The sequence below is a fragment of the Neolamprologus brichardi genome, chromosome 15 (assembly GCF_056152115.1).
Source record: "Neolamprologus brichardi isolate AB-2024 chromosome 15, ASM5615211v1, whole genome shotgun sequence".
Taxonomy (NCBI): Eukaryota; Metazoa; Chordata; class Actinopteri; order Cichliformes; family Cichlidae; genus Neolamprologus; species Neolamprologus brichardi.
Genome location: NC_142118.1, coordinates 19,577,696 through 19,591,771, shown reverse-complemented (window position 1 = coordinate 19,591,771; position 14,076 = coordinate 19,577,696). Strand labels below are relative to the sequence as shown.

The 14,076-nt window shown below is 39.8% G+C and overlaps 1 protein-coding gene across 5 annotated transcripts in view; it reads right to left on the bottom strand.

Moving 5' to 3' along the window:
* Positions 1–14,076, bottom strand: part of fam184ab (family with sequence similarity 184 member Ab) — a 206,014-nt gene that overhangs the window by 104,560 nt on the left and 87,378 nt on the right. For all 5 annotated transcript variants that reach the window (XM_006805644.3, XM_006805647.3, XM_006805646.3 and 2 more), the window contains 5 exons: positions 13,296–13,535; positions 12,889–12,972; positions 11,605–11,856; positions 2,108–2,243; positions 196–377 (listed from right to left, as the gene is read on the bottom strand). In XM_006805644.3, coding sequence (XP_006805707.2) covers positions 196–377; positions 2,108–2,243; positions 11,605–11,856; positions 12,889–12,972; positions 13,296–13,535 — 894 coding nt within the window. The remainder of the gene's footprint in view (positions 1–195; positions 378–2,107; positions 2,244–11,604; positions 11,857–12,888; positions 12,973–13,295; positions 13,536–14,076) is intronic.

Here is a 14,076-nt window from a genome sequence, read left to right as displayed (position 1 = left end):
CTCCATCGACATTGGACCACTACACTAAAAAGTATGGGCACTGCCTTCTTCACAGTCCTTGTATTTTAAACTGGTGTGAAGCAAACTACAAAAAAGATCAGTTTCTGCATCTTGATGACTTATTGGTTATTCATAACAGAGCTGCTTCCTGTCTGACATGAATACAAAACACTTCACCATCACACACACACGCACCTTCTCCAGGGCCTGGAGCTGCTGTTTCTGTCTTTCATCCAGTGCTTGGCCCTGGCTCTGAAGGGCCTCCCTCTCTTCCTCCATCCGCACCACCTTGTCCTTCAGCCTATTCCGCTCGTTGTCCAGGTCTCTGATGGCTGCTTCCTGGGTCATCTGGGTGGCCTGCAGACTGCTTATCTGACCTATGGCAGAGCAGAGGCGAGAAGAATGCAAATATTCAACTGATGCAATCAGCATGTTGCTGGTTCTTATTGATGCTGCCAACACAGCTACAACGAGGGGCTGTCAAAAAGTTTCAGTTTTGCGATTGTGCCATAGTTGACCCTAACTCATAGAAAGAAGGTCTACAACTCCCTGGGGCCTTTCTATGTGGAGCTAGCATTCTCTTGCTTTGTCATGTGGGTTCTCTGGGTACTTCAGAGCTATACAGTTCTTCACTGAAAACCTGCTTGAGATTGCTTTGATCTCTAGGGGCTTGCTACATTCTCCAGTAGTTAGCAATGAAAATGCTGACATGCCCACAAAGACTATTAAAACTATTCCCAGAGCAGTAGTGAAACTGTTAAAGTACAATGCAAAACAGGAAGTAAAAGTTGTGTTTTTTCACATGTGTTAGTTGCAGCGATGAGGCACAAATTCAGTTTCTAGAAAGCTTCACACATTTTTTGAGTTTCACTAGAACTTGGAAAGTAAATAACAACTCTCTGAAGATAAGTTTCCATCTTCCCTGTGAACTACAGGTGATCGTGTCAAACTGCTTGCCATTAAATCAATCACAAGAAATTTTTGTTGCAGCCATTTTTGTGACCGATTTCACTTGGCAGCAGCCACCAACCAGTTTGGAAATAAACATTTTTGTTACCCAACTGGTGGTAGCCAGTTAGTAACTGATTGGTCTTTGTGATTGTGAGAGGCCTTAAATGCTGATTCTAAATTAGCTGTAAGTAAGAGTCTGAAAGGTTATTTTTGTCACTATGATAGCCCTGCAATGGATTAGTGACCCTGTCTCTCCCCCGTGACAGCTGGAACAGGCTTGAGCCCCTCTTTGGCCCTTAACTCGATAAGCTGTTAGGAAAATGTATGGATGAATGGACACCCAATGTGGCAAGAAAGGGTCCTTATCAAGCATCTGTATGTGAGCTGGGAGTGAAAATGTGCTGGACATTTCTGGACATACAAACCATAAAACTTAAACTCAAGACTACACATTTAGTAATTGTTGAAGGATGGTAAGTTGAAATTTACCACTCTGACATATTTATTTACCTCTTACAGCTATAACTTAAAAAACAAAAGGCACGTTAAAAGGCAAAAAGGACTCATGGTCATTTCTTTGCAAACAACCTTGAGAGGTCCTCTGATCTGTAGTGTGGTAAATGAGACTCCCATGGCTGCATTTACCAGCTGGATCTTATTTGTCTCTAACATGCAAGCAGCTCCAGTGGAAAGTGATAAAACGCTCTCATTGGGTACAACGAACTCATTGGAGCTAATGGGCCGAGAATGACTCCGCACCAAAGTGGTCGCGATTGCTCACACGTTTCAGACAGTAATCTTTATGCAATGTTGTTAAGTAGTGATGGAAATACATCATAAGATATTAGACCAGATTCTAACATACACCTATTTAGCCATTTACATGTGCACATAAACACAGACAAACTGGGCACTGTCGTCAGCAAGGCTTCTTCTAGCAGCCTCTGAGGGACCGGGAACACCATTAGCCCCGATATACAGTGATATGCTATTAAAGTGTAACAGGCAACGATGTCTCAGACAAGATGAGGGGAGCTGTTAGTCGATATGTTTGATGTGTTTGCACGGAAAGCATAGAGTGCATCTTGAGTCTAGTGCAGACACAAGAATTCACAGGTCTCATGAAAAGAGAAAGGGAAGAGATTGTGGGTCTTACTGGCTTTGAGAAGTATTTCAGTTGCCTGCTGCTGAACTCGGTCTCTGGCTGCCTCTAGTTCACATTCAGCCTCCTTCTGACGGATTTCCACAATCTCCGAGTTCTGGGTCACCTCGTCCAGCTGCTTGGTTAAGTCCTATAGGAGAGTCAAATCCACAAAAGAAAGCTCTGTTAGGGTAGGTTAAGAAGAACAACAACCAACCTCTAACATCTTTACAGAAGGAAATAATAAAATTATAATTTACCCCCAGTTTAAATGACACTGATGAAAAGACTGATGGTCTGTGCTGTCATACAACTCTTTTCGGTTTACTTTCCCTGCTTTCAGACATTGCAGACGGTTGTTTTCAAACATCATTAAAGACCAGCTGATAAATGCAGCTTTGATAAATATAGTTCTAAGCCTAAATATAGTATCTAAATGAGCTTGAATATTAAACCTAAATAACTAGCAGACCAGAGACTTCAAATGGCATGACACATCTGACTTTTACTCAGTGAAACTGCGGTTCCTCTAATGGCCACTTGAGACCAGCTTCCAGGTCAATCCCCATAAACTCATATGTTAAAACTTCCCATTAAAAACAGCATGTTTACAGTCTTGCACACAAACAGTTTTGGCCTCTACAGCTACTTTCCACCTTTAAAACAACTATACAGAGGGGAAATATTTTTATTCAACTCATTCATGTGGATAGTGGCCACTCTGACAAGTTTTCAGACAGCTGGAGCTGTATTTGTGATATTGGTGCATTTTGTAGAATTTTTAATTGAACTAGCTCACAAATAATATAGCCTGTGGTAAGCTACAGCCCACCCAAGATGCTTATGGTTCAGTTTTGATGACTGAAATTCTAGTATTTTGATTAATGATAATGTTGAGGTTTTAATATTTAGAATCTCAAGTGGACGTCAACACCACGGGTATGACGATCTTTTACAAATGGAGTCAGAATTATTAGGCCCTGTATTATTATTTTTTGTTTTAAACAGAGCAAAGAATTCTTAACACAGGTTTTTTAAACATTCTATTTTTATTTTGGACACTTAAAATATATTACTTGGCACACAGAAACAATATTATACCACAAAAACCAAAAACTACCAGGGTTAAGACTGCTACTAGTCAATTTTATATCCTTTTTGCTAGATAACGGCCTGCAGCCGTTTATTGTAGTTTTCGGCACGTCTTACACATGCCTTGATGGTCTGCGATGGTCTTCTGGTTCACATCACAGATTTCCAGTTGGATTCAAGTCGGGGGGTTTTGTTCAGTTTGGTCGTCTAGAGGTAGTTCTTCACCAGGGTTGAGGTGTGTATTGATTACGTTGGAAGACAAAGCGATGACCCAGACCCAGTTTTGCTGCCAATTCTTTGAGGTTTTCTTTAGGATCTTCACACATCTTTTTTTTTTTGATGATTATCCTTCAACCTTGGTGGGATTCCCAGATTCAGATGCACTGCAGCTTCCCTACTGCATAATACTCCCACCATGTTTCACTGGGCGCACTGTTTTTTAGGGTTGTACTTCCAAAAAAAAAAGATTCCTTGCTTCAAACATACGCAGTGTCTCTGTGGCAAAAAAACTAGTTACATCTCATCTGACGTGTATGTCCAGTATGCATCATCTTTGTTCAAGTTTCCATAGCATATTTCAGTCTGGCTGGAAAGTGTCTCTTCTTCTTGGGCTCTTTTTTTCTTGGTCTGTAACCTCACAGTCCATTTCTGTCTAAGGTTCTCATGATTGTGAGATCAAAAGTCCTGACTTGGTTAATCGTTCATTACTGTTTTCAGCATTTGTTCTGGGGTCTTTAGACACTTTTCTCAATAGTTTTCTTTCCAAAGTCTAAATTCTTTTCTTTCCTATCTCTGCCGGGCTTATTCTGTACAGTGTAGCTCTCTTTGATTTTTTTGATGAAACTTCTCATTCCAGTTCTTGACATTTGGAAACTCTGTGATAAGGTTTTTAATTCATCTCCTGCTTTGTAAGCATCAACAATTCTTTTTCTGTTGTCTAAGCTGATTTCTTTTGTTTTTGGCATGATGCTTTCTCAAGTGGCAGCTCAAACTCCTGCTGAAGTTTTTGTACTGTGTGTAAACTGGAAGATGATGCTCAGTTTTAACTTGATTTTGCAAGCTTTGAGCATTACAAAGTTAAAGCACATCACTGCACGGCAGTGGCTTGTGCTTTTGCTCAATAGAAGTTCAGGTTATCAGGGGTTATGTTAAAAATATGTTGCTCTGTTTCATTGTGGAGTAATTATTTTATCCTCACCTTTATATACAGTCAGTCAATCATGTGTGGTCACAAGTTCACCAACGAAACTTTAATATTGATTAAAAAAAGTCTGTGTTGTGCTCAAATATTTTGCATGTTTATTTTAGAAAAGGGAAGAAAAAAGAATAAAGAGCAACTAAGAGTTTACAAAATAGTTTCTAGAGCTGTCCTAAGGAGGAGTTCTTGGGCTCTGGACAGGTCAGGTTAATGACTAAAACATTGTTTTACAAAATTATCTTACTATCTATAAATTATTTTTGTGGTGATAAAAATAATTTATAGATAATGTCTTTGTTATTTACAAGTTAAAAGATCACTCATTACAAAGACTGCCACAAGGCTCGCTAGCTAGTATAAATAGAGGAAGATGGGGTTTTTTTTCACTCTCACTAAGTTTTTTGAATGATAGGATTGTTAGCCCAAGTCCAAACTTCAACATTCAAGATCTAAATATCTGGGCAAATGCCCTTTAATGTCAGTCATTAACTAAATGGAATGAAACCTGAGTAAATGTAAATCCACCTGTTCTATATTTGATGAGCTGTTAAGAGTGTGTTGAGTACTATTATGAGGTAAGGTATGCTACTGAAGACAGACCTTTAAAATGACATGTTGCTTGGTCATTGCAAGTAAGTGTAGTACATTCATATTTAAAGCAATGTAGAGGCTTTAAGAGGCACATCCGTATAGAAAAGTGAACTTCGCCTTATGTTGTAATGCAATGCCAGGATGAAGTTGGCAGCCAGTTTATCAAACTTACAGAAAGAACCGTATTGGCAGAATATTAATACTGAAGATTGAGAGTGTAAATGCTGACTGGTGCTCAATTAATAGGAACTAGACTTCAGGGAGTGATTTGACGTGAGCACACACACACACACACACACACACACACACACACACACACACACACACACACACACAGTACAGTAGCTTTGTGATTTAGCACTCTGCAAGAACTCATGAGAGGCAATTTCACATCTTTCAATCCCATCAAACAGCCTCCCTCAAACTTAATTACCGCTGCTATGGCTAAGACAATGAAACCTCAGTATGATGAAAACCACTGAGGAGTCACACAAATTAGACCTGATATGTGTGAGTGGGTGAGACACTGTGTGTATGCTGATTTCCCTCAAGGAAAGTAGTTGCACTTTATGACCGCTAGGTTTAGATAAGGTGGGATAAACCCATTTTAACTTTAAGAATTGGGGGGTTACATATATTTTCTTTGTCTTACTTTTTCATACAGCATTCTGAGACAAACTTACAGGAAAAAAAACGTTTTAAGTCCATCTGGGAACTACCGTAGCTAAGGCTAAGTTTGGAGCTCTGGAGTAAAGATAAAGATTATGTTATTTCTACAAGTTTCTTTACTAGCAGTACAAACTATGACTATCTGTGAACAAGGCAAAGTAAAAGTGTGAATGTTTCAGAAACTGGGGCATTAAGTGGAGTCCTAATTTCTTCACAGGGCTGTTTCAAGACTCAGTTTTGGGTCTAAAATTGGAACTGGGATAGGATGGGGTTAGACACAGCTGTTTAAATGCCAATGTACGATTCAGCCAGGCCAAATATGTTTGGTTTTGTGTCAGTGTAGGCAAAATCTCTACCGGCAACATTCTTAACAAATGCAGACCTTTTGATTATGGAAAGACAAAAGTGAAAATGAGGGTGTGTGGGGCTTAGTCAAACTGACTCCTGCTTCTCCATAAATCAAGCACTGTGCCGCCTAGGTGAGGAGTTCCAGACATCCTAGGGCAAACACAGGACATGCTGTTGAGATTATGTCTCACAGTGGGCTTGGACACCTCAATATCCTATGGCAGAGGGTAGCTACTGCCGATTAATGTACTTTCTGAGAAAGTTTGGATGTTTCTGCCAGTCCTGAAGTCTTCAAAGATCTTTTTCAGGATCAAAGGATTTTTCTAGTTTTTGTCATAACCCCTATGGTTCTCAGACAGGTGGTGCCCTACATGTGACAATTTGTCTCACCTGCCATCCTCACTTTATATAGCTTGTTGTTGCAGATCCAGGTTACTGAATCTTAGAACTAATATTTTCTACTGATCAACGCCACTTTGATTTAAAGCGCCCTCCATCAAGTATCTACGTCACAGAAGGCTCCAGTATGCAGCTAGTTTAATTAAACCAGTTTGCCTGACCTGTCAGTTTTGTTGTACAAGCTTTAACCAAAAAAAAAATACAATGACTCTTTTTATACAGAGCTTTTAATGAAAACCAGTATTGTGTTAATTTATCTCTTATTTCCTTCAGATTTTCTTCATCGTTCTAAGCCAGTTTGTTCCCACAATAGAAGTAAATGTACAAAAAATATTGTAATTTTTAGCAAATCCAGTTAACATAATAAATTTGTTGAGGTGTCTTTGTAGTGGCTGAGACACAGTGCCCATCAATGCACTGTGTGAGAGAAATAAGACTTGCCTATATACTAATGCTAACTTTTGGTTTAGACTGAGTGGAAGGTCGTTGGTTGTTAAGGTTTGGGTTAAAGGCAAGTGAAAGCAGAACTGTCCCTTCGAATGTAGTGTACAGAGGTGTACACTACATTCGAAGGGACAGTTTGTGTGAATGAGGCTGGCAGATGGAGGTGAAAACGCTTTAATTAACAGTATCTCTGTTGAATTATCTGAGTTAACAGAAGAATCCCATTGTCACGACATTCACTGATCACCTTTGATTCACTTCTAATCCCCTTTAAACTTCAACAAAAACACCCACATGCACACATGTGAGTTCTTCTCACATACTGCCTCACCTCTGTCAATCCTCCTGATTGGACCTGGCTGATTCCTGCATATTCATTTAAATACAAAAAGGGACCCAAACATAGTGCTTTAGGTGATTTATTGTTTTATCTCACTAAAAGCTCCCAAAGACTTAGTCCAGATAAGCTCTACCTGAAGTGAAATATTTAGTCCAAGGTCAGTGACAGCAGCAATTTAACACAGCGTCAGTGGAGTATTTCACTTGGGGGACAATTTGTAATTTTTTGGCATGCATATTCCTGCAGAAGCTTGTGAACACTGAGCCATTAATTACGTCTGTCTCAGTTACACTGAGCGATCATTTGCTTGCATTTCTCTGGAGATTTGCCTACTAAATCATAAGCTAAAGGAGGGTGGCAGAACAGTGAAGCAGACGCTGCAGCATCCTGACACCAACCGCAAGTGTCTCACACTGGTGTTAAGTCGATATTTGATGATACGGTTTCTCCACATGGCGTATGTGCCAGTACAGTAATTATGCCTCCGGAGACTTGGGAACATTTTGATTTAGTGCAGCATTTTAATTTTCAAGAGTCAAATTAATTTTGTGAAGGGTCTAAAAATGTGCCTCCACTTGCGCAAATGCTAGCAACTGTATAGGTATGCACAATGATGAGACGCAAGAGGTGTAAATCAAACCTGTGTTGCGAGCTTGTTAAGGTTAAATTAAAATCTACTTTCATCCAACAATGAGCTCACAGCAGGAGGTGAAGGATTAAAAGATCTGTTCACATACCGAGGCTGTTATTAAGAGATTATTATGATATTACTTTTACAACTCAATAACAATAACATTTCAGCTGCACAAAAGACAAAACCAGCAAAGGATCAAATAGTTTCCATCCTCTGATATCCGTTTTACCTTCTTACATCAGGTATCAACCACTCTGCTTGTCGTTTCTTTATCTGGGTTGTACTTAATTGCTCTGATAGCTAAAATTATTAACTCCACAGCCACCGCTGACCTTGATCCTAATTTCAGCATCACCAAGGAGGAGAGGTCCCTTCCTGTCTTTGTCTGCAATCAGTGATAATTCCACATAAACTTCAGAGCGAGTCATCAAAACAAAACAGACCTACTTAGCCAATCCTCCCTGGAGCACATGTCAGCTTTATTTTCAACGGTGAAGATAATCACGGGCGTCGTCACTAAAGATCTTACAGAAGTCAGACACTAGAAAATAAAAAAAATAATGACTTGGGAAATAAACACAGCACTGCTATTTTTGCTGTCATACCAAATAGAGACTTAGTGTGCTGGATATTTTGGGTAATTTGTAACAAATACAAAAAAAGTTACAACTTTGGCAATCCAAAAATCCGAAAGGAAGATAACCAATATTGCTTTAACCAGTTCTGTTAATAGGGGGCTTCATTTGCTCAGGCATAATGGATACATTTTGCCTATCAAATCATCAAAAAATAGGAAATAGCTCGAATTCCTCTTTAAAAAAAAAAGTAAGATCATCTTTAGCAGCAATAACTTGTAGGGTTTGTCATCATGGAAGAATTTTGGCCCACTCTTCTTTGCAATGTTGCTTCAGTTCATCGAGGTTTGTGGTCCCACGACGGCATTTAAGTCAGAGGAGTGGACTTTGAAACCCTAAGGCTGCCCTATTCTCTAGAGAGAATCGGTAACACTTTAGTCTTTTTCTAATTGTACTGTCATGAACTTAACAAGCTAACTGAAGCCTGTAGCATTGTCTTTCTGTGATATTTTACATCCTGAATGTTACAACCTGACCCATAAGCTGCTATGCAAAAAAACTGACAACAGAGTTTATAAAAACCTTTAGTTATTTCAATTGATAAATATTAATAAAAGTTAAAATTTATGGAAAAGTGTTAATACTTCAGCCAGGAGAGTACAGAGTCTAGCAGAAAGTGGTTTGAGTCACAGCCACATTTAGCAGCTAATGTAAATCTCATAGCAGAAGAAGTCTATTTGAAAGCTTTTGTTTGGGAACTCTTAAGCATGCAGCTAAAATGTAATCCAAATCTAACTCAACTCTTAAGTGGCTTGCTGCCAACCTGGTGGATGCTGAAAGGGTAATTCCATACAGAACCCACTGAAAGGGTAGCATGAGCTGCAAATGGGAGTAAAACTGAATCCATTAACCTTACATCCATTAACCTGAGACACGCAGTGATTCTAAAGTGGCTGTAGGTATACGTGGATCTGTCTGTGCTAGCTCTGTGATAGTTTTACAGGAAGTCTTACTTACAAAATACACACCAATACAGCGGCAACAGGCCAGTATTAGCTGGTAACACTGTCAGATAACATCGTCCATCATATGTTGGTTAGACATCAGTGGGTAGAGAGACAGCAGTGTGCAGAAAGGCCCTGCTCATATGTCTGCTTAAACTGTCCTAGAATACATTTAATGGCACAGAAACAGCCAACCGTTTTAGAATAATGGGACAAATTACTTGTAGACTGTACAGTTAAGCATCATTTGCTCTCAGTACACAGGTAGGCTGTGGAAACGCACTGCGCTGTTTTTAATAATTTACTGTTCAGCAGCTTCGACATTTTTGATCTGCTCCTCCTCTAAATTACAGAGAGAAGACAAGCAGGGACACAAAGTTTAAATACAATCTTACTGACATGTCATCATCCTAATGACTTAATCAGAATCAGAATCAGAATGCTTCAATAATCCCTAAGGAAATTATGTGGGTTACAGTTGCTCTAAGACAATAACGGTGACAGACTGAACTAATTAAATAATACAGTATATTACAAAATTTAGAATATATGAGAAATAGCTGTAATATATACAAATAGCTCAATTATAAATATCGAGAATATTACAGAGATGAAAAGTATATGATTGACTGAACAACCTGGACTAGCAGCCAACTTGAAGCGTTAATTTGGCGAATGTTTCTATTTGCCTTAACAACTAAATGTTTTAACAAACGCTATCCTTTAAGGCACCCGCACACTGCATGATCCGGGGAATCTTATAAGTTCACTGCATGACACTATGCAACATGGTTGCATTAAACTCAGGCAGGACACCAAGTTTGATGACATTCGTTTCCCTACAGAATCAGGGACCGCTCTGCAGTTTCTCTTCATGCTACCATCAATCTTACATCCTAGACCAGACCTCTTACGACACGTAGCTGAACCATTTTACCTGTGGTTCACTGTTTGAGATCAAGACACAAAGGAACCATCCTTCTGTAAAGACAGCCCAGCATGGCTGAATGACATCCTCACCCAATTTAAAGCGAGCCTCCTGTTAGGATCCCTGGGTCTGTTCCCAGTGTTTGTGTTTTTTTGGACTTTTGTATGTGGTATTTTGTTTTGAGAAGTGAGCTATGTTTCTAGTTCGTAGTATTTTGTTAATTTAGTCAGTTCCCTTTCATGTCCTAGTCTCACCTGTGTATGTCCTTCGTAGCGTCCCCGGTGGGCATTCTCTCTCTGTGTCTCTACCATGTGACTGTGTCAGTATCTCATTGTTTGTGATTTTCTGTCTTATTTTGATAGTCATTGTCTCATGTGCAGTCTTGCTTCCCTTTCTTCATTATGTCTATTTTGCTCCAGCTGTGTTCTCATGTGTCTCCACTTCTTCTAATCACCCTCCTGTGTATATGCAGTATTCATTTCCCTTTGTGCTTTGTCATGTTATGGTCCATTTATGCTACTGTTCTGTTTCCCAGGCTTAGTTTTTGAGTGTTTCTTTGCCCGAGTTAGTTTAAGCAGCTTGCATTTAGTTTCCCGTTTGGTTTTGTATTTTTGCTCATGTCTTGTTTACTTATCAGCTCATTAAAGAGCTCGCCTTTAGTTAAACTTCCTACTGCCTCCATGCCTGCAATTTTGGGTCCTCCTTCACCACACCCTAACCCTTGATACCCTGTGAAAAAGTTCAGTTCCACCTTGCACTTGGTTGAAATCAATGGTTGAAATGTATACAAGCACAGAATACAACCTGTTTAGGTTTCACTTCCATACTTCAAGGAAATACCTGGCTTTAGTTGCTAATTGCTCTTCTATGCTCATCGTCAGTTCTTGTAGGAGCATTCAATTAAAAAAAATCAAGCTGAAGGCCCTAAAACGGTGAGATCCCCTATTATTTGACCCATTAATAATAATAAAATATAATTTTTGAAATCTATGAATGTTAAATTAAGGCTCAGGCTCAGGTTGGACAGCTTGATGAACATCTACTCGTCATAATTTAATCTATAAAGTGACTATCCATATAAAAAGGAATACATTTTATTGAATTTCTTCACACGGACTTTGTTCCCTGTTTTAATTTATATCTATCTTTGATTACAGGCACAAAATCTTTGCAAGCTGTCTATAAAAAGAGACATCAGCTCACTTAAAACTACAGGATTTTCAGCTACTTCGCCTTCATCCACCTTCTGTTGACTCATTTTTGGATGAGCAGGTGAGGGTTCACACTCACTTTGACGTTGCTCTCTGCAGTGTTAAGTGACGACTGCAGCTTGTAGGACCTCTCCCGGTTTTCCCGAGCCTCGTCCGACACCCTGGCCAGCTCGGCCCTCAGTTTTCCGAGGGTTTTCTGCAGCGCCGCCTCCTGAGTCTGAAACTCCCGTCGCAGCTCGGCCTCAGTGCGTTTCCATGCCAAGAGGTTGTCGGCGGTAAGCTGCTGGGTTCTCTTCATGGCCTCCAGCTCGCGCTCATAAAAGGCCTGAGCCTGGGGACAAATGCAGACTTGTGAAAGTGTTCACCACTGCGGAAAAGATTTAACCCAAAAACATGAAGGGTGTAAAACTAATTAATAAGCCTCAGTTTTCTCTTTTTAATGACAATGTTAATTTTATATCGAAAGGTCTAAAAACATTTAGCGCTGGAGCCAAAATTACTTTCCTGACAGTGTTTACTGCCGACGAGGATGCTTTTTTTATTGAATTACTAGCATCTAAATGCAGTCCTTAAGTGCTGCTATGGCTTTTCCTGTACACAGATCTGCAGATAACAGCCTTCACTTTCAGCAGCGTCAACGTTATAGTGCCAACAAATTCAATTTTCAGGCCTTTTTTTAACTATTGCTAATCCACGGACATTTAGCACAGCCAGGAGTGAATCGATTCTGGAAATGCCAGATGAGACACTGCAAGGCAAACCTTTTAAATCTGCTTGAATCCTCTTGAATCCTTATTTTATTTAGGCTTATTTTTAAAAGATCGCACCTTTCATCTGGACTCAGTATTAGGTTTTTTGGGTTGGCTCTAGACAGAATTAGACTGTAGCAGTAGTGAGAGCAGGGAAGGAGAGTACACCCACGCTTTCCTGAAAACATTAATAAATAATAAATAGAGTAAATAACAATAGACTTAAGAGACTTAGAACATAGTGGTACCAGTTCTCCATCTACTGCAGGTTCTGGTTAGAGTTGGCCCACTAACTTGGATCTCCAAAGTAAAACAAACACTACTGTATATTGTCCCTAGCAGCAGTTAAAGGGTTTGGAGGAGCGATACAAAGTGACTGAATGGCATCAAGGACAAGACTACATGTAAACAGTTTGGGAAGGACAGACAATCACAACGAGATCAAGAGAACTGGAAGTAAAAGCAAAACAAAACACACGGGTGGGTGGACTAACACAGAAGGCATGTGAATAAAATACCCATATAATGCCCAATAAATGATTTATTAACTCATATTTGCTCACGATTTTGTTTACCAATTATTAATGATGGTTATTATTTTTAATGTACTGTACCTTGCTGAGTTTGGCCTCGTACTCCTCCACCAGTCTCTTCTTGTCCTGTTTCAGCTCCTCCACCCGCTCTGTCAGAGAATCAACCTGCAGCAGGAACGTCCAACACGGAGACACAAAGAAACGGCACATTTCGAATTAAGTAGAGTCGGTTTATTTAAAAAAAAAAAAAAGCAACCAGAAGTCTCTGATGCTTTTGCTGTAGAGAGACAATTATAAATTACATTATAAGATGCATGTAGTCTATACTAACGTTAAAATGTTGTATAAGGAAAGGTAAGGTAGAACAAAGAGTTGGAAACTTGGTAATTATCGCTGTCCCACTTTCTTTCTTCTTCCCTGTAGTGGTTTAGAGTTTGATGCTTTGGCTTTCAAGAGCTGCTCTACTTTTGCAGAAGCGAGTGTGTTACCTCGGCTTTATGGAGCTGTACCAATTTCTCCTGGTCTTTGCTGTAGTTTGCGTTCTGGCTCTGGTGGCTGCGAAGAAGCTCCTGGATTTCCTGTCTGTGCTCAGCCTTGAGCTCTTCCAGCGCGGCCTTCTTCTCCTGCTCAAACTGGGCCTGTGCCTGGCTGAATGTACGCAGCTTCTCCTCAAAGGACCGTCGCATCTCCTCCACCTCCCTCGACATGGACACCACACGCTGCGTGTGCTGCCAAAGAAGACGGGAATGAAAGGCTGAGCCAACAGGGGAATTGATTTATGGGTTTTGTAGGCTTCTTACAGAGCGCGTGACTTTTCAAAAGGTCTAAGCCAGGTGGTGGTGTACTGGCTTGGGGGATTTTGACCTTCTGGCTGCCGACCTGGCTGCTCTAAATTAGCAGTAAAAAGCAGCAGACTAAACAGAAGTGTGTGAGCAGAAAACGCTCTGAAGGTCATTGTTCAAAAATAACATGAAAAATGTCATCTAGTATTGACATAGGAGGTTATCATTCTGACAATGTCTCAATCCATTGATATTATATGTTATATTGATTAGCAGAAAAGTGGTCTCTAAGGTACCTGATCAGAAAAACACTAAACATTTTACGATAAAATCTTTAAGGCACATAACAACCATCTGTCAGGGGAAGATTTACTAACCTTTCATTTAATTGGACGGCATTTCATTCTCTAAAGTAGATAATTACACAATCAGCACAAACTAACTATTAGCCATAGATTTTCTAGTCTCAAAAGGTACAGAAGTGGCA